Raw genomic sequence first — 21,977 nt, 5'->3', positions numbered from 1 at the left:
TACATAGGGCGGGTGCAAACTTTCGTGTAATGCTCGAGAACTGCATAAAGCCTCATTGATTCTGTTTAAGGGCAATAGTGCGGAGTAATTTAAAATCATGACTTCATAACGTATCGTAAATGCAGTGGTGGAGATATAGAGTGGTTTACACGAAAGATCGAAAAGATCGCTTTCGTAAAAAGTAACCTTTTTTACAATAAAAAGGTACTCTTTCTCAAATTTGCCAAAACTTACTGTTTTCCAGAAAAATGGAGTTTTAAAAAATCATGTCTAAAATTTTATGTTTCTAAAAAGTTCTACCAAAAAATAAGCACTTGTACCCTACTTCTTTCACATGTCACGCCATTGATTATTTAAAAATTTTCTTTTTCTAAGAATATTTCAGATCTAATTTTATGGGCACCTACAAAACTTCAACACTTTGTGACTTCCCATTCACCAATTAGGATCAAAAAACCACTTTACCGGCCCCCTGTCATAACTTTCTTAAGAAACGATTGAGAAAAAAAAGTATATAAAATTCTATCTTATATTAATGCGTAAAATACATCCATGAAATAGCGGCCCGTACTTTTAAATCACCCTGTATAGGCGAATACTTCGGTCCTTTGGAAGGGGATCGATGCACGCACCCCTAGGTCCGTCACTGAGTATAAGATGGAGTTTCCTGTGACCGAATTTATGGCCTAATATACAGAGTGTTCTCGAAATTACTGTACAATGCTTGACCAAAAATAAGGCGTTTTAGGTAAACTTACCTATATCCGCTGTTGCTTCGTTCTGCTGTTACAGTGCCAAATTTCTCAAATTGATATCGTTTTTTCGAGATAATTGCTAAACGGTTTTATCAGTTTTCACAATAACTAAAACAAATTTTGGAACTAAAAATCACTACATAAATTGGCATGTTTTGACGCAAGCGGAATATTTTTTTAATGCCTGAAAATATTAAAATTCGCGTGATTCCTGAATAAAAGTTTATATTTTTGTTACTCCCTAATCTGAACTAACATGAATTAACCTGTACTAATGACTTTAATTTTTTTTCTGCCACAAGCTGATTTTGTTTTAAAACCTTTTTGTCTCTTGTAAAATTTTTGTCAGGCGTACAGTTTAAAAAAAAAATATATGCTATACCTTGTAATTCATCATTGTTGTTTAGTCGAAACGAAAACATGAAAAAGGTTTTAATTCTAAATAACTATAAATAACACATAAATTCGTTCCAAAAAATTAATGTATATCGGGCTTACTTTTTAAAATAATCTGCAGCGTTGAAAATTCTTGACAGTAACTCCGCTCCGTAGCGATGGGGCAAACATACACTTTTGATTTAAGAGCTCCCCACAGGAAAAAGTCTAGAAGCGTTAAATCGGGTGATCTTGCTGGCCAATTTATGGGTGCATCATTGCCTCTTCCGATCCATTTGTTAGGATATGTTTCATTTAAAAACCTATGATACTAAAGGGGGATGGTGTCCCGTCGTGCATAAATCACATTTCATCATGAAGTTGTAATGGAAGACGTTCTGCATGAAAATTAAATAGTTACCTTCATTTAACCGACTTAACATTACAACTGGTTCAGTAACGAAATTGTCAATTATACTTGGCCAAAGATTAATTTTAAATTAATGCTGGATTTTTTTTCCCTGATTGTAAGAGGATTTTCATTTCTATACACATGTTCGTTATGTACAGGATGGTCTAAATTCGAGACGTATAGTCGAGATATCGGAAACTATAAGAGGTACGAAGTTGTTTAAATTGGAACAAAGTTGCGTAATTTAATGTCCAAGAAAATGCCATTTTGAACTCACAAAAATTCCAAGCTCTTCCGGAGATATCCAGAAAAGACCGAAATTTTGCTATATTATTTTTATTTTTCCTGACTTTATTTTAAGAGATATTTTCAAACAAATATCACGTCATTATTGCCACTTTTTTTTGAGTCCCTTAGTATATTAATTTGCATTTATTTACCAAAAATGGAAGCTTTTCAATTCTCATCATTCCATTTTAAATCATTTAATTAGATCCGCGATTTAAATCATTTTTAATATAACTTTTAAAGTTTTTCTTCTTGCAAATAGCGCTATGAAGATAATTCAGTACTTCTGTTACAAACATAAAAGATTTTTATCGTATCACGCTTTTCAAGTGATGAGAACATTTTATTTTACTTTAATAATAATTAATATCAACTTTATAATTTACTAAATAGATTTGACACGACATTTTGACAATTAAACAATTTGACAATTGTTTATTTATTTAAAAAAAGTAAAACGAACTCAATCCATATCCACCTACTTAACCGATATGAGTTTTTCTTTAAATACTTATAAGTCCTATCTATTTGTTATACCTTATAAAAAATTATTTAGGTTATTTATTTCACATATTAAAATTGGTTGAAAACATTTATTACGCGAGAAGAAGAAATTACAACGAAGACAATCCTATGCCAAAAACGATAAGTGATAGATATATGCACTTGAAGAGGGAATTTTTATCATATTTACTGCTTTTTTTGATTATTGTTATACATTATTGTTTTTAAAAGGCCAAAAGATAATAAAAATCAAGATAAAAATTCAGGTCTGTGTTTAAAAAAAATAAGTTGATGATGGTGGGTCAAAGACGAAACGTTAAATTTCAAATTTCACAACGCTATCTTATAAGGAAGGAAAGGTGGTAATAATGAAGTGACATTTGTGTTGAAATATCTCAAAAAAGTCAAGAAAAAATAAAAATGATATATCGAAATTTCGGCTTTTCCTGGATATCTCCGGAAGTATCCGGAATTTTTCCAAGTTCTAAGTGGCATTTTCTCGAGCACTAAATTATGCAAATTTGCCTCAATTTAAGCGACCTCGTATCTCTTACAGTTCTCAAGATCCCCACGTCTCAAATTTGTACCACATCTGCAAGTTCCGATCTCATGAACGCAGCTTCGTCCGTAAATAAAATTTTCTTATGAAAGGTTGCATTTGGCATTCTCAATGTTTCGATGAAACGGCAAAGCGTCAGTCGACGTTCAGAATTCATATCCAAAAGATTTTGCACGTGTTGCACATGATACGGATGGAGTAACTGTTCTATAATAGTAAAATGTTATTTACGTTATATTTGGATACCGCCAACTCAAAACACAAGAATCTATAGCTTGATTTAGGATTTTTTTCAATTTTGTTTAAAACCGCCCCTTCTAGTGTCACAGTCCTAATTGTACGTTGGCGTCCTCGATTAATATTATTCGAATTGAAAGTACTCGTTTCTTTAAGATACCTTTCAATACCCGCGAAAGATTGATGGTTCGTAATTCTGCTATTTGGAGATTTGTTACGATAGACTTTGACATTCATACGTTCATTTTCTTCACAGAATCCATACAGTGCCTTTATTTCAAAACGAGTCCCTTTAAATAAGTATTAATTGCGAAAATTGTCAATTTAGATGTCAGGGGGAACATTTAAATTAAAATTTTAAATAGTTCTATGTCACAGCCATTTGCTCCCAGCCACCCCCTCATAAAAATTTTAAATGTCTACATGTCAAGTGATACTATTATATAAGTCTATTAAAAAGCATTAAATTTTCTATTCAGAGACACCAAAAAAACTAAAATCGAACAAGTCGTTTTCAATGTAAATAATAAACAAATTAGAATTGAAAACTATAAAAAAAACTGAAATATTTATAGAGTTTTGAATGTGTTTTCAAGTAACTGAAAGGTAAGTACCAAGGCAAGTTCATACGCATTGCATCGTCATTTGATCAGCGAACATCAACAGTATTAAAGTTTATGATTAGGGCACAAAAATAGTCTACACGTTAGGAGAAAGGATTGAAATAATATTTATTTACGGAGCCGAAAGTCGCTGCGCTCCTAAAACTGCAAGAGTTTTCAATGAATCGCATCTAGGCAAGAACATTAGACATAAATATATCTCAAAACTAGTTCACAAATTAAAAAAAGCAAGCTCAATATGCAATAAAAAGACTTCAGATCCAAGAATTTTAAACAATTCTCAAATTGAAATTCTTGGCCGTTTCACTACAGATCTGAACTTATTTATTGTAAAAGTATCTCAGATGACCAATATTTCGATTAAATCAGTGCACAATGTTAAAATTTTTTTTTTATAAAACTCAGGGTTTTACAAAAACTTAACGAAGATGACTACGGCAGAAGAATTCAATTCTGCGAACAAATTGTACAAAAGACAGGGGAAAATGAAAGTTTTATTTTCAACATTTGTTTCAGTGATGAATCTACATTTTTCTTGAACGGTTTTGTTAATAAACACAATTGCTGATATTGGGATAATGAAATCCACACGTGTTTAGAGAAGGTCACATCCAATACCCACAAAAACTCAATGTTTGGGCAGACATTCTTGGAAATGAAGTGATAGGACCTATTTTTCTATAGGAAAATTTAATGAGGGAATTGTATTTACATTACAGAAAATGTAATAAACCCACTTGTTGTTGCGTTGTTGGAAAGTCAATTAAACCAAGCCGAAAATCGTCTAAATGGAAAACATTTACATTTTTAACAGGATGGTGCACCTCTTCATTATGCTTTACCAGTGAAACAGTAGTTAGATCCAGGAAAATAGATTGGGAGGAGAAGTGCAAATGAGTGGCCGTCAAGGTCCCCCGACTTGATCTCATTGGACTTTTTTCTTTGGGATCATCTTAAAACGATAGTTTATAAAACTCAATAGAATGGTATTCAGGACCTTAAAGATCGAACATCTTATAAATATAGGTGCATTAGTGCAGAAACTTTAATAAAAGTGAGGGATGAATTCGAACATCGCCTCTTTTGTTCTTTGACAAATAATGGTGATTATTTTGAAAACCAAATTTAATGATGTAACACGTAAAGGTTTGATAGTAAATTTATTGTTTCAAATGTAATAAACGAAAACGACTCGTTCGATTTCAGTTTTTTTTTGTGTCTCCGAATAGAGAATTTAATGTCCTTTAATAAAAGGTATAACTTGACAAGTAGAGTCATTTAAAATTCTTATGAGGGGGTGGCTGAGCGTGAAGGCCTGTGCATAAAGTTATTTAAAATTTTAATTTAAACGTTCCCCCTGACATCTAAATTGACAATTTTCGCAATTAATAATTATTTAAGGTGGTTCGTTTTGAAATAAAGGCACTGTATACTAGAAGCAAGTCAACTTCCTCAACGATACAATATTGTTCTATTTTAAAAGACCAAAAATTATTTAATTTACAAAAAACTTAACTCTGATCAACAACCACCATAGTAAACATTATTGGTTTGTCAGATGTACGGAATATTTATTTTATTTTTGTGTAGGAAATACAAAACAAAATGTTTTTAACATTGTTTTACAACAATGATGGATTGCAAGATATCGTAATTTTTTTTGTAGAGAAATTGAATGTCCGGCGAAAATTTTATAAGATACAAAAAAGCTTCAAAGTAAAATCGCTCTGTGGCAGAGAAAAAAATTAAAGTCATTTGTACAAGGAGTAACAAAAATACAAACTTCTATTTACGAATCACGTGTTATTTTTAATATTTCTCTGCAAATATCCCGCTAAGATCAAAACACGCCAATTTATAACTCTTTATCCAAAATTAGTGAAAATCAATAAAAGCATTTAGCAATTATTTCGAAAAAACGGTATTAATTTGAAAGTAACATTGGATATAATAGGTAAAATTGCCTAGATTTTTGGCTCAGAAATTTTTGGTCAAGCGTTGCAGCCATTTCAGGGACACCCTATATAACGTCCAAAATAAAAGCAAAAACTTCTCATCACATTCAAAGTACTTTCCGTTAATATCCCAGTATACAACAGTTTCCTATCGAGTGAAACCATGGAATAATACATGTTCTCGATTAGAGCTCTGGACCTCTTTTTCTCATCCAACAAGAGTACTTTGAATGAATGAAGGAATGAGAGTACTCGATAGGATGAACTTCGAAAACTTCATTTTTGTTAATTGTTGTATTGGGTGGAAGTTATCTGAAACAAACTTACTCATTTTCAGGATAGTTCGGCGGGTCGTTTGGTGGGTGGACCGGGGTGTAAAGGGGCGGCGGGGGGCGGTTGCCACGAACTGGATGAAATAGCGGTGGTATCGAGTAGTGCAGATCCATTGCACCTCAAATACGGCGGCGAAATCGCTGGAGCCCAGCCCATCTCCTGCAATGGACCCAGGCTTGTACCAGGTTAGAAAATTACTATAAATCTACCAGAAATTGCAGTTTTGTAAAGAGATTTTCAGGACTTAATATGACACCTGGGTACCTAATAATCTAAAAAAAGTCGTTTTAATTATTGACTCAGTACAGATTTTGCTGCAATATAACTAAAATCTGTTATAGTTTTTGAAATCTCAGAGGAGACCCTCGAACTCAGATCGTCCTGTATATCTTTAATGTTCGGAGTAAAAATGTCTGAGGTAAATCTAACCAGTCCCCTATAGAATGAAAACCTACTACTTTCCAAGTCGGTGTGTAATGTGTTGCCTACAACCAGGAGTTTTTTTACCGCTATAGTGGCTGAGTTTATACCTTTCAAAGGTGTATCCGGTGGAAATAAATTTCTGCAAATGTTTCCACTCGCCCACTTGAGGAGAGTGGTCAAATTACCTCAAACCAGACTATACACAATAATAACAATAAAAGAAGTCATTGAGCAGCACTGCCTATTATACCGCACTCAATTACGTCAGTCAGCATCGCGCTCTACACGGTTTAGCACTCAGCGATGACGCTATGGAAATGATACGGAGTTTACAACGTCAACTTTCCGAACTGATAGCAACCGGGCGTTGTTTTATCTCCTCTGTTCCGCAGTTATACTTTCCTTGAAGTAGGAAAGTTTAAAGTATATCTGGGCAGAACGCGCGGAGGTAGCTAAAGTTTAGGCATCTTTCGTTTTACTAATTGCCACCAAGTTTTTGAAACTTTGACGTGGTGTTTATTAAGGGGAGTTCTTCCGGCTTTAACAGCTTACCTAGTTAATGGTAGAAGCTTTGGATGTGGAATTTGATAAGGAGTTTGCTAATATCCATGTGAAAATGTTCAATGGGTTTGAGCCGGATTGTGCATTTTTTAGAATTTTCTGGGAATAATTCTTCACACATTAGAAAAGGTTGTTGTAGCGGTGAAATTGAGCGTTATTTTCAGATAAAACCAACGAATTTACCCTTTAGTAAGGGCCGGGACAAACACTTTTCTTGACGTTTTGGTGACAAAACTGATACTGTTTTCAAAATTTAGGAAAAAGCAACAGAGATGTGAAATTAAACGGTAAAGTAACATGCAGTAGTAGAGACTTAGTGGAGGGCGCATGCTATTCTCAGTTAATTTAAAGTGAGAATACGGTGCTATTCCCAAAAAAATTTAAGAGAATATTCATGCAAAGTTATACAGCTCAGTTTCATCCACTTCAGAAGTCACAAATAAATCGATACACACAACTTTCCTAATTGGATAACGAGTTAAGTTCCTGCAATTAGTTGGTATTTCAGACGCACAAACTTCGCCAGCAATTCGATACTGTTTCGGCTGATTATTCACCCCTTTCTTCGATCCGTTTTGCCCCCGATAATTTCATTAACTGTCCGGGCCTAATTACAAAAACGAAACAATGTTATTTTGTGGACTCACCCTCGGTAGGTCTAGGGCACTCGTCATCCTTGGCGAACATACATATGTCAAGTGGCTTTGTTAAAGTCGCTACGTGAGGGTGAGTGTAAAACAAACGAAGGACCGGACTCGAGGGGGTAGAAAAGGAAATTAAAATTTTTCGCCGAGGAAAAATGGAATTGTCGTCGTGGTTAAAGTAGCAATGGATCGATAGAACTTCGGAGAGTCCAAATGCCTTGCAGCAACACGTTATTGCCATTAGCAGGTGCTTAATTTTAAGCTCGTTAAATCGTGACTCCGCACTTAGCGCGGAAGGTAATACAAACTCTACAATAATTAAAACTACACGCAGAGAAATCGATGAGTTCATCTTCCTATTGTTTAATAAACTAATAAACTAACCGTTACTTTTTGTTCTTGGGTGTTATTGCGTGGAAAACCCAAAATTGAAAATGCAAATTCTTCTCTGGGGAACCAAGGTGGAAAGAATGGGCACACATAAACCCCGTTTTAATCAGCCTGATTTCGTTTATTAAATTTTCAAGGGCTCGTTATTTTTTCATTAGACCTGCAAATATTTGAAAATTTCACCGTTGGCCGGAAATTAATGGCCTCTAAATGGATACCAGACACATTTCTTTTGATCCCCTCCTTCGGTTCCTTTTAATGGGTCCGACGATCTACATTTCAGATAGATTTTGAAATACGTAAAGGTCGATTCATGGAAAACAGTCTGGGTAATCCCGATCCGTAATCCTAAATAATCAAAGGGACAAGGCTGTCCGCCCACATCCATCCGGGCACACGTTATATTGATTAGCGGTAAACCAACAATATGGCTTACATGCGGTCTCGAGGAGTAATATAATACTGAATCAACCGTCTATTAGTTGTCAGGAACGAATACATACTGGTATTGATCCTACAATTACATGTGTAAAGGGAATTTCTTCGAATAAAGAAACAAATACCACTTTGCTTATACAGGGTGTCTCAGAAACAATTGGTTTTTAACTCCCGGTTTCGAACGAAATGGACCAGTTTCACTCAGTTTGTCAGAAAGTAGTGGATGATCTGGTTGTCATCGTATCCAAAAATCCCCTCTTTGGAATTTTGACTTATAGCGTGTCAATTTGAGAACGAACCACTCTCGATATTTCGGTCTTTATACAGGGTGATTCATTAATAATGGGACAGCCGAAAGCTGGAAATACTCTACAGGTTAAATGTTGACGAGTGGAGCAAATATGCCTTAACCGAAAGTTGATAGTTTCGGATATACAGGGTGTTGAAAGTTAAAATTTTACTGTACTTTTTTGTCATTAGTCGGAAAGTATCTAGGTTAGACACTTGAAAATTTGTAAAATTATATTTTTTTAAGTGACGAATAAGATACGTTCTGCAATTTCCGCATTGCTAATAAAGGGCGCTATTTACGCTCAATTTTACGGAATTTATAGTGAATAACTTTTTATCCTATGTGTCTACCATGAACTTTGATTTAAAATCTGAAAGAGCAATAATTTTTCCATGAATGATGTATTCTTGTTTTATTTCGATACTTCGATTCGTTTTCGAGAAAAATTAATTTAGCGAACACTATGTTTAAATTTGATTACGAGAAATTAAAAGTGAATAAAACAAAATGTATTTTCATGTTCTAGAATATATAATTCGTCACCTAAAACATATAACATAAATTTATTACACATTTATTACATTCATAAATTTTCAAGTTCGTAACCAAGATATTTTGAGAATAATTGCAAAAAATGAATTATTAAATTTTTAACTTTCAACATCTTGTATATATCCGAAACTTTCAACTTTTGAATAAAGCATATTTTCCCCAATCATCATTATTTGACGTATAGCATCTCTAGTTTCGGTGGTCGTATTGTTAATGAATCACCCTGTAGAACATGTAAATATGCAAAAATACGTTGATTTCGAAGGGGACATTTTTTAATTTGGTTTTCTACTAAATTGTATGCACCCTCTATCGGGGTGGAAACAACCACTAAAATCTTAAGTGGGAAGGGGAGTTGAGTTATACCTCATTTGAAAGGTATTTCAATTATTTTTCCAAATGTATCTGTTTTTTTCATTGAGATTTCTTCGAAAAACCATGTTCAAACCGTAAACAAATTTAGATATCAACTGTATTGTAGAAAACATGTTTATTAATGTTTTAAATATTCAAAATTTTGTCCATTATTTTCTAAACAGTAATAAAGTATGTTTCCAAAGTTCGCTCTAACATTCACAAAAACTTCTACTTGAATTTCCTTATACGCAGTTGAAATTCTTTTCAATTCTTCTTAATCTTGAAGCTGGGTTTTATGAATAACAGATGATTATTTTTGTTTTTATGTATTTATTTTTACTTGTAAATGTGTTTATTTAAATATTCTACTTGTAAAAAAACATTAAGAATAAGATCTTTCGATTAAAAAAGGACTATGGAGTTTTTGAGTTCTTTTAAAGTTTTTTTTTTTAATTTTAATTCACGAGTCAAAAGTTGGGTGTTTATAAGGTTATTTACAAAAATGCAAAATTACACGTTTTAACAAAGAACCGAGATAATGTTCATCTATGGAAAATGTACATGTGCAAGAAGTACAGCAAAAATTTTTAATTAGAGAAATTCCAATTTTGAAACATAAATACGTGTTGGAATTAGTTGCTAAGTTTACTGAAACTGGTTCCATTGTCAACAAGAAAAGAGTTCATATGCGTGTTTTGAATAAAGCAGCTCAAATTGAAGTTTTAGACTTTTTTATTTCCGAACCGGCCAACTCCGTTCTTACTGGATCGCACGAACTAGGAATGTCTCACGAAACAGTAAAGAAAGCGTTAAAGTTAAATAAATTTCATCAATATAAGATGCAAATCCTTCAACAACTTTGTGACAATGATTCTAACAGAAAGATTCAATTTTCTGAAACAATGATATATTTTATAAGCGACAACTGAAATATTTTACAAAATATTTGCTTTAGTAATGAGCGTACACTTTTCTTTAATAAACACGCTAACAAAGAGGCCTTTATTCATAGAGGAAAACCTGACTGGTGAGCTCTACTTAAATCTGCTAGAAGAGATAATAGACCCATTAATAACAACGAATTTAGTAAATCAAGGTTGGTAATAGAGATTTACAAGAAGATCTTCATTTTCAACAAGATGGAGCTTCACCACACTATTTTCTTAATGTTAATTAGTGGTTACACGATAGGTTTTCTGGCTAATGCATTGGCTAAAGGGGATTAATTGAGTGGCCACCGCGATCGCACGATTTAACACTTCTGAATTTTTTTCTTTGGGGACACCTTAAATCTGTTGTTTATAAAACCCAGTTTCAAGATTTGGAAGGATTGAAAAGAAAAATTTCCGCTGCGTATAAGGAAATTTAAGTAGAAATTTTTGTGAATGTTAAAGTGAAGTTTGAAAACAGACTTTGTTACTGTTTAGAAGGTAGTGGAGAATATTTTGAACACTTGAAACATTGATAAACAATTTTCCTACAATATAGTTGATATGTAAGCTTATTTACGGTTTGGACTTAATTTTTCAAAAACCTCTCAATTAAGAAAAAACAGGTACAGAGTGTCCCAAATTCGACTCTCAACATGGGGATCTCGGAAGATACAGAGTCGGTAAAATGAAGGTAAAATTGTGTCTGTATGAGAGAAGTACTTTGCCTTTTTAATTATTTAAAAAATTTTAATACTTTTGGAAATATCCAAAAAAAAACGAACATTACTATTTCCTTTTTATTTTTGTTCTACCTTAAATTACAGAGAAACATGAAAATGGGGAATACTTTCTTAAGGTACTTTTCCCGCGCTACGATATGAAAATACTTTTTGGGAGATACGACGTTTAGGTTTTTCAACACCGTCATCAACCTTTTTTTTCAAAGAGTGATCTGACCGTTTTTGTACGAATTTGGCTAGTCATTGATAATTAAAAAATAACTATGTATTGCACTTGCCGATTTGCGACGTCTAGACCAAAAATATTATTTGTAAGGATTTTGAAAATATATGTAGCATCAAGTTTGATACTATTGTAGATATAGGATGGTGTTTATATCTTATAATGAAATCACAGGTCAGGAAAAGGATTATAAATATGCGTTTATTAATATAAAGTGATCAAAGTGGAGGACAAAGTAACTTATGAATTTGCGAGCGCGAACGCGACTTCTGAGTTGCCAACGACAACCGAACCCAGAAGAAAAGAGAGTTTGCGCATGACCTGCAAATCCTTAAATACTAAAACCCGTGGTGATAAACCATGGGCGTACCCTGGCTAGGGTGCCATCTGTACCACCCGCTGCATTAAACCATGGCGTCTTAGCTGGGAATTGGAATTGTAACTACAGGGCAAACGGAATCTATCACGGGCAATTCAAATGCCGACAAAGTATATTACAGGCAGTTCCAATATCGACCAAGTTTATTGCGAGGATTTCCAATGCCGACAAGGCATAGTGTGGGAAATTCCCATGCTTCAAGTAATACCTACTAAGGTCGTACCTCAGGGGTATATCAATTATAAAGATAATACCTATTATCTAACATGTATCAAATGTAAAAGTAACACCTATCTACAAGAATACCCCAGCAGTCAACTGCGATTCTACATATATTTTAAACATTCTGGTTATTGATTCAGGTCTGGACTGCGGGCAGGCCAATAAACCGTACCACGGTTACCCATCCACTTATTTGGAAATATTCGGTTTAGCAATAATATAAATAAAATAGACCAGTAGACCGCGTCTCTTACACCAATCGCTACGCTTTTATGCCTGTCATGTGATCCACATCTGATATTTATTGAGCTATTAATTTTGATGTAGTGGTTTCCAATTTCTACTATAAAAGTGGAGTAAGTAAGATGCACTAATGCAGAATGTGAAAATGGTAAGGTATTGTGTCTCCTGACAATGAATATTTTTGGGCTAGACATCACAAATCGGTAAGTGCGACACAGTTATTTTTTAATTATCAATGACTAGCCAGATTCGTACAAAAACGGTCATATCTATATTTGAAAAAAAAAGTTGGTGATGGTATTTGAAAATCAAAACTTTGTATCTCCGAAAAACTATTTTCTTATTGTAGCGCGGGAAAAGTGCTTTAAAAAGGTGTTCTCTATTTGCATGTTTTTCTGTAATTTAAGGAAGAATAAAAATAAAAAGAAAATAACAATTTTTGTTTTTTCCAGATATCTCCGAAAATAAACAAAATTTTTAAACAAATAAAAAAGCAAAGTATTCCTCGCACAAAGACAAAACTTTGCCTCCATTTAACCGACTCTGTATCTCCTACGGCTTCCGAAATCCCCATGGTGAGAGTCGAATATGAGATACCCTGTACAATAGGAAAACTAATTGAAAGACCCTTCAAGTGAGATATAACTCAACCCCCTTTCCATTTAAGATTTTAGTGGTTGTTTCCACCCCACTAGAGGATGCCTGCAATTTAATAGAAAACCGACTTAGAGAATGTCACCTTTGAAAAAACATCGATGTGTTTTTACACATTTACATATTTTCTATCAGACCCGAAATATCGAGGGTGGTTCAGTTTCAAATTGACACACTGTATAAGAGTTTTTATGTCGTCTCACTATGCTTCAGAACTGTTGCTAATTTAAGAGCGTATACCTCGTTCTTTTAAATATTTCTACCACTAACACCTGATACCTTCAGATTAGGGTCTACTTTTACCCGTCTGAAACTGAAAGAAGACCTGGTCCGGCCTGTACTCTGGTACCCCACCTCGATCGGAAGAAAGCCATAATAATCCCAAGTAAGAACCTCCAACTCATGCACGAGTTCTTTCTTACTTTACATTTTTGTGCTGTAACTTTGAGATTGCTCCATCAGTTATTGCACGTAATCAAAGAAAGTAGAAAAGAAGTGGAGTATTTTCAACACGTGAATGATATGCTATTGACTAAGGTGTATCTAGATTATTTTTCGCACAGACAAGGAGTTATTGAGAGAACTTGCCGACAGTGTTCCCCTATGCTCTTCTGGGGATTTCCACTCTACTGGTTTAGCTTTTCAGGCAATTATGAGAAATGAAAAAGTGGCTGAAAATAGCCTGAAATATTGCTGAAAGTGCTTCAACCATGAAGATTGACGCTCGGACCGCTGGTGTTTGAGTACTTGAACCAATGTAAAGTGTCTGGTTTTCCGCATTCGTGTGGCTTATGTTTGTCAGATACGGAATACAATGTTGCATTAACTAACAACATTAATGCGGGACAAAATCAACATTCCAGTTTGTTTGCTTGCACCAATCTACAACAGTTTTTTTTCAATTAAAATTCTCATTATTTATTTTTTTCAAATAATTGAGAATAGGGCCTGGAGGCCGCATCGGCGGTGTGAATAAAGAGGAATTACTAAAAATATTTCCTAAAATTCGTCTCTTTATTAAACATCTTCTTAGAAGATCCCTAAAGTTTGGTTGTCACCACATCTTGATCTTCCACCGTCTTATCGTTAAGATCATGATCCGAATGATGATTATCGGGTCTCCAAATCCCACTCCATAAAGTGCGGTTCGATCGCTTGCTAAGTTTTCGGTACTCCAAATCACATTTCTAACAATGGTTGCTTTTGTCTCTTCTGTTCTTTATAGTTTCATGTAACGTTTAAGAAGATGGTGACTAATAAATGTTTAAAAATAATTTTTACTATGATTTTGGGGAAATTTTTTGAATCTATGAATTTTGAATTTAAATTAATAAAATTTTTTTCGTAATTTAAATCGTGTGTTACTTTAAATATACCATTTCACTTTTTGTTGATATCCGGAAAACAAGAAGTTTCAGAAAAAGTTCTAGCAAAAACTACTTAATTTTTTAAGCTCTTTGCAAATTTATCCAAAAAATGAGTATTTCGTTAGGAAAAAAATTGGTCTCGAAATGTCCTTTAAATTACCTTGAGTAAAAATTTGCTTATGTGAGTTAGACGTCCCCTTTCATAACAATCAACGTTTGTTTGGAACCTTTTCTGTTGATAGAGATAATCGCTTGTGTCATTTTAAATGAAACATCCTCTATATCAGTGACCCCTTCTTCGTTCAGAATTCTCGCATCGAAGTATTTATGCGACCAAAACCACTAAAACCTACCATGAGTCTAAATCCTTCATGTTTAAAAAAAAAATTTTTTACACTTCTGTGGCTTTTAAAAACACCACGCACGCCACTGCTGCTTTTATCCCCTTATCACTCACAATTTCCGAACCGAATTGCAAATTTATAAATGCATCTGATGAGAGGCAGATGTGTGCTGAACGGGCTAATAGATATACATACGCATGGAATTGGGTAATAATGCCGATATCTATAGCTCCTCAGTTTTTTTCTTTTTAATATTCCACGTTTTTAAGGAGAACGTACCTACACCACTGCCTTTTTATGATTATCTTGGTTGCTGATATGAGCATCATGATGAAAACTTATAAACGGGTGAAGAAATGATCAGGGCCGTACTGAGGGGGTTGAAACCCGTAAGTATAGTATATAGAAGGGGCCAGAAGTTGTTTGCCATTCTTGATTTTTTAACTACATATTTAGCCTGAGTAATACAATTAAATGAACTTTAGTTGTATCTGCACTGCATTTGAATTAATTTGAACTAATCTTTTTTTGAAGTTGAGGAGAATCTGCTATTTAGACATCGTGAGATTACCTCAAAGCGATCTATGTAGTTTGCCCACAGTCTAAGGGGTTGGTTTTCTCTTCTAAGAATCACCAAACTCCTTTTCCTCACATCCAGGACCGCGGTGAAGCATTACTTTATATCTGGTTTGACTTTTCCAATCTTCAGAGTGTTAGTTCGTAGGTTTGTTTCGACTTCATAATTTTCTGATCAGTTGTGCGATGTTGTTTCAATGATTTCTGGATTTTAGCATTATGCTCGCATTGCTTTTCTTAGTTAGTTTACAATTCATTTCAGTTTCGACTCGTTTCCTTGCTTCGGCCCATTCTTACTGTTGAGGGTTGCTTCAGTGGGTGAGTAAAAGAAAAGGGAGCACCTGATTACAACACGATATATTACAGACTAACTATTAAAAAAAGAAAAAGGACACACATCTAAAGGAACACAGAAAACGCCGACCCCGCATATACATTTGGCGGGCCGCCTTATCAATATTATTGCTTTTAGGCAAATTAAGGTTTACTTTCTTCAATACTTACATAGAAATATTGTGTGCTCGGAAATGTTCTCATTTTTGTCATAAAACCACCACTTTGGGTTCCGCTTTTTCCCTATTTTGTGCAAATAATTCTAAAACGTCTCATGCCTTATAATCGTTTAAGTTTAAAAATAGTCAGTGTCTCCTTATTATCTATAAGTCTACGCCCCAACGTCTCTGATGAAAATTTTTGACCTTCCTTCATAAATATCCCACTACGCTTGTCACTGTTCAAGTGTTGATCGTTTTGCCTCCGTGCGTTTCTCTTCGTCCGACAGTATTTTGGTGAGCTTTTCCAGTCGTAGCCTTAGCCCTTTTTGAAAGATGATTAGAGAATCTGCTTTCAGATATGTGGACTTAGCTTAAAAGTCTTGTTTGTCCATATAGTGTCGGGTGAGTACCAGTCGGAATACCGCTTGACTAAACTTCTTTTCTTTTTCCACCCTAGAATGCACTCAGAACCGCCGCAAAACATTACTTTGAGAGGGGGGCCTTTCTTTTGCCTTCAAACTACCATCCTTTATCCATCCATATTTTCGAAAACTCCATTCCCTCATCTATCTAAGCTTTCGAAAACTCCCACCCCTCATCCATCCATGTTTTCGAAAACTCCCATTCCTCATCCGTCTATTATATGTCTTGGAGCCAATACATCTTTGTAAAGGTGGTGAGTTTTTTCTCCTCTTCGATCTTAATTTAAAGCTCTTCAAATTCTTTCACCTCTCTCTTTTTCACCCATCCCCTCCCTTGCGTAGTTTCTGACTCTGTCTCACATTGTCTCGCTTTTCAGCATTTCGCTCACTATGTTCTTTAACCGTACGTAGCGTGAAGCTGAACTAATCTGAACTAAACAGAGTGCAGTTTTGTCTTTGTACTATGTTAGAAGTTACTTTATGGCTGCTTGCATTGAACACCGTATAGATGTAGCGACGGAGATACTTTACTAACCATACATTATTTTACTTGGGGGCGTGTTTCCAGCGGTTCTATCTCCTTACGATATTGTTTCTTCTTTTCGCCTCGCAGCAGTCTCTATTCTCCTTTTTCGTGGAGATGAAGGCGGCTTGGTTTCTTTTCATAGGTCTCGTATAACACTATAATGGCCAGTACGCTCCCTAAATATATGAAATGCCCCGGCCTTAATAAAGTTTAAAGGTCAACGAAGGCATTCACAAACAGCGAGATTGAGAGAGTCAAAATTTCACCGGGAGCCTCAATTTGCGTGGACCAAGCTCAAAATTAATTCCAAAGTCGTCACACTCATATCCCTGCGGCTTCCTTTGTGGGGCACACGTCGACTGACGGTCTTCGAAAGCACGACCAGAGGGCTTTTAAATTATGAAATTTTAATCGCCAAAATAACTTTCCGGGAGTGTTCTCCTCCGACAACGGTCAACTGAATTCCTGGTTTCTGCAATCACTGCGACCGATATTATTTATTGTCCTTTTCGAGGTTTAATATGAATATTTAAATTTCATTTGAAAATACATATATAACCGGGCTCTAAATATTTTATTACAATGATGACATTTATATGCTCTGGGCTATATTTGTTTTATGATCTGCACCCACTGATGCCGGAAAGTGGTGGGAAATTAAATATTATTTATGGGTTGGAAATAGAACTGAAAGACAACCGGAATGAGACCGGGACGAGTGACCCGACTTGGAGGTCTCGTTTTTCAGCCCTTTGCACAAAAGGAATAATAAAGCAGCTTCTTTGAATGGAAAAGCTTTTTGAGCAGGACGAAGCAAAAGATTTCGCCCTACGCTGGGAACGTGTAGACGCATGAAACAAATCGATACGTTTAATAAGGGCATTCTTGCAAAAAATTACTAATCGGTTTCTATGGGGAAAAACGTGCCAAGATAAATGAACCTGGCTTCCGAAACGCTATTTATTACGTGGGGGATTTTGTTTCCCAACGGCGAATAATAATTGCGCGCTCTTAGGAAAAGCATTAGTTATTTCTGAATAACGCAACTAAAAAAAATCTGTTAAAAGCGAAGAGATTTATGAGGCTGATTCTCCTTTTTCAATTTTCCTTGTCCATTCTTAGAAGTGACCGAACACCATCCATTTCGAGACGCAGCAAGGACGGTCATGTAACACTTTCGAATTATTCAATTTTCGGGATTTAATTTGTTTTCACAGCGAACGAACGAGTTTTTGGTCCGGGCACGATGTGTCAAGGATCTTAACATTGCGAACAATATGGACAAAGCGGAACTTCTGATAAGAGGCGCAAAAGCGCGGACGAAGCAAAAAAATTATTTGCGTTTAAAATTTAAATTTGCCCCAAATATCCATCATCAGCTCGCTGGATTTGAGTGTTCACATGCTAATTTCGCGGCGGGAAATATCAAATAAACATCGTTTTAAATTCAAATTCAGTCGATTGCCGGCAACAGGTTTTTTCTTGTTTGTTTTATATTGGGATCCAGACAGGCGAAAGCGCATTGTTTAATCAAAACACGAATTATCGACGAATCACGAGTTTCCGAAATAAACTCAATCAAGGCAAGTGTATACATAAATTATATCTGCAAACACACCAAACCACGTAGACTTGGTACGAATTATTGCGGTCTCAGGCTGAGTGGGCCCTATTCGCCGAGATAAGGGCTATTATAAGTTATGTGTGGGTTCTGCATCCTTCTAATGTCGAGGCAATTTGCTTTCCATTTCTAATTCCTTGATAAAGGTGATTGTCAATCAACCTAATTAAATACATGCCGTACGTTGTTTTTCCGCAATCGCAAAGGCATGATCTTTGCAGGGTGTAACACGTCATCATGAAGAAATTTCAGGGGGCAATGTTACTCTGCAAAATTATTTTAAAAATGCTAATCGACTCATGGTCAAAAACGCACAATTTTCAATATACATGGGGGCAAAGTTTCATATCTTTTTTCACATTTTGCGTTTTTCTCACGCATACTTTTAAGTTCAATTTTTTAAATTTCGTAGACCTATTTTCTTTAAGACCCTCTACAACAAGATGCCAAAATTGTCGGTAGTCCTATATAGGCTGTTATGTGGGTGTCCTCAGATGGGGTGGTCTGTGCCACAAAAAGACCAAATTTTGCGTTTTTCCACAAAAAGACACTTCTCACAAAAGTTTTTGCTTGTTCCAAAAACACCTTTTAGCCTGGAAAAAATTATCTTCTTATACGGGGTGCTCAGAATCCTTGAAAACATGGTTTTAACTTAAGAGTAAACTAACTCTATTTCTTATTTTTAAGCAAAATTTCATCGAAGAAGTTGTTTAAATTACTTTTATAGTCGAAATCCAAAATTTCAATTGATTTTATTTTCAAATTGATAAATAACTCTTAAGCCAAATAAAATATTGATACTATTAAGAAAAATAGATACTGCGATTGCCTTTTGCTCTTGGAAGCCACCACTTTAACATATTTTTTCAAAAGTATTTTGAAGTTTTCGTACACAGAATAAACAATGTCTTGACATATTTGGGCCACAGCTGCAATTATTCTGTTTTTTTAAAACATCAACGTTGTGTGGTAGTGTTTGTTTGTACACTTTTTCTTTCAAAAATCCCCAAAGGAAGAAATCACATGGTGTGATGTCAGGCAACTTGGGAGGCTATAAGATAGGCCCAAACCTACCTGTTCACTTTTCAGGAAGATGTCGGTCTGGCCAATTTCGTAGCTGAAGAGTTGAATGAACGGGACATCTGTCTTGTTGAAAATATTCATTGTATCTGAACTTCAAATTTTCGTTCTCAAATATGGCCCAAAAAAAAGTATCTAATATCTCTAAATATGAATTTCTATTAAAAAAAAAAAAATAGAAACCCTTGATTCGATTAGAGGTAATAGCGCTCCAAACATTTCCTTTCTTGAATTTTTGACTTCGTGAAGTAATAGCAAAAATTTGGAGTTTCTTGTGATTAAAGCTGACAATTTTGTGCAGTTATAACACTATTTATATAAAATGTGCACTCATTGGTCAAAATAATGTTTTTGTAAACTTGCATATCTTCCTGAATTTTTTCCCCAATTTCTAGATAAAAATTCAACCAATGCGCATCATCGCCATCTTCTAGTGTATGCAAAAGTTTTGGCTTGTATGCTTTAAAGTTGTTACTTTTCAAAACTACACGAATTTACTTCTTACTAATATTTAATTAACTCGATCTTTTTCTTAGTGATAGCTTGGGTTTCTGTGCCACCCAATCAATAACTAATAGCGTCGCTGCATCATTTTCATTATGGATTTTTCTTGGTCTCTTTACATTTTTCACATCATCTGTTCGATCAAATTTTCGTAGAAGTTTTTTCAAGTTCTGTTGACTGATTTGTACCTCAGGATATTATTTGTGGAATATATCAATAATATGACGATGAGAAATGTCACCATTGCCGTAACACTTAATCAAATAAATTCGATCCTTTAAAGTAAGCATTTTTGCATAAAAATTTAAGACATGTAAGTGCAGCTTATTTTTTGAAATGATGAAATTTATAGTTAGAATACCTGTCGAAACTTGCTCATCAGTTGTTTACAACTACTTACGTGGCTGCGTAGTAGCAGCACATTATTTCTTTAGTTAGCTTAAGAGTTATTTATCAATTTAAAAATAAAAACAATTTAAATTTCGGATTTTAACCGTTAAACTAATTTTAAGCAACTTCTTCAAATAACTTTAGGAAGAAAGGAAAATAGAGTTAGTTTACTCTTACAATAAGTCAAAACCATATTTTAAAAGATTCTGAGCTCCCCTTATAAAAAAATAATTTTTTTTACGATGAAAGGTGTTTTTGGAATAAGCAAAAACTTTGATGAAGAGTGATTTTGTTGAAAAACGAAAAATTTGGTCCGTTTGTGGTATAAGCAACGCCACCTTAGGACAGCTAGTATATTATGACTATCTGAATTCGGTGATATTTGTTTATGACCTTTTGGTGGGTGTAAGACTGAGTGGGCGACACTGGCTGTAGACTCCAGGTCAATTGATAATCGGAACGCACGATTCGTTTATCGTTTAAAAGGGAATCGGAAAATAAATTGACTAGTGCAGGTAAAACATGTAAGGAATTTCGATTTTAACGTGCAGAGTTATTGTGTTTTCATTCTTTTCCATTTATTTACATTGGTGCTTTTCGCTCTGATATTTTAAAAATTTCCATCAACACGAAGGCAGCGAAATCGATACTAATCTAAACATCGAAGGGGAGGCGCCGGCCGGACTGGCTCCGCCCATTTCAACCGCTAACTTTTTACGTACTTTGTTCGTCTTTGTCGGAGGTATATTAAAACTTATACGGCCCTTCTCCCACTTGCACAATTCCTATGTACCGACTTGAACTGGTGATACCTGTATATGAGAAAAAATGTGAAGCTTTCCTGGCCTGTATATCGAAAACGATTCGTTTTTGATCATGGATCTATTAAAACTCTTTTACTATTTTACACAGTACTATCGCGCCATGAAGTATCTCCATGATGATACACCCTGTATAATCTGACAATTTGTACAGTTTTTTTCCTGTGGCGTAAAAGGAGTGGTAGTTCGTACCGCCACCTCGTGAAAGAGAGAAATGAATTCGGTCAAACTTCCCGCTCAAATAACAAATAAGAAAAGCTCTGGTGCGACCAACAATAGAAAACAAAAACCTTGTTAATTTACTTCAGGCTCTTCGAGCTACGGCGCTCGACAAGCAATACGCCGGAAACGTGTCAGGAGACTAAATAGGGCACTATTCAAGCAAGGGCTGCTCTTTACCCTTTTCGGTCCGTACCTTCATAAAGACACTAAAAAACGACGAACAAGGATCGAGATAAGGGTCTAATGGACCTTGTTGTAGATTAAGAAGTTATTTTCATATATTTTGTTCAGAGTGAACGTAAAAGGGAGAGAAAATTGGATTAAAATTAAGTAGGACGCGTAATTTGAAAAATAGCCTGAGAACTTTTAAAAGCATTTGCCGTAAAAAATCTTGTTAGGACTACTCAGTTAAATGACGTGTATGGAATGTCGTGTACCTTTACTCACGCTTCAAGACATCGCAAACAAAATTTTGAAATTTTCTTGAATTTTTCTTTGGAAATTCAATTCATGTTCAGT

General features: G+C 34.9%; 1 protein-coding gene across 3 annotated transcripts in view; it reads left to right on the top strand.

The window, feature by feature from the left end:
* The window catches only part of LOC136417089 (cyclic nucleotide-gated channel rod photoreceptor subunit alpha), a 91,208-nt gene that overhangs the window by 5,798 nt on the left and 63,433 nt on the right, over window positions 1-21,977 (top strand). For all 3 annotated transcript variants that reach the window (XM_066402590.1, XM_066402591.1, XM_066402589.1), the window contains exon 3: window positions 6,046-6,226. In XM_066402590.1, coding sequence (XP_066258687.1) covers window positions 6,046-6,226 — 181 coding nt within the window. The remainder of the gene's footprint in view (window positions 1-6,045; window positions 6,227-21,977) is intronic.

Source organism: Euwallacea similis, chromosome 26 (assembly GCF_039881205.1).
Source record: "Euwallacea similis isolate ESF13 chromosome 26, ESF131.1, whole genome shotgun sequence".
Taxonomy (NCBI): Eukaryota; Metazoa; Arthropoda; class Insecta; order Coleoptera; family Curculionidae; genus Euwallacea; species Euwallacea similis.
This window is presented reverse-complemented; position numbering and strand designations above follow the sequence as displayed.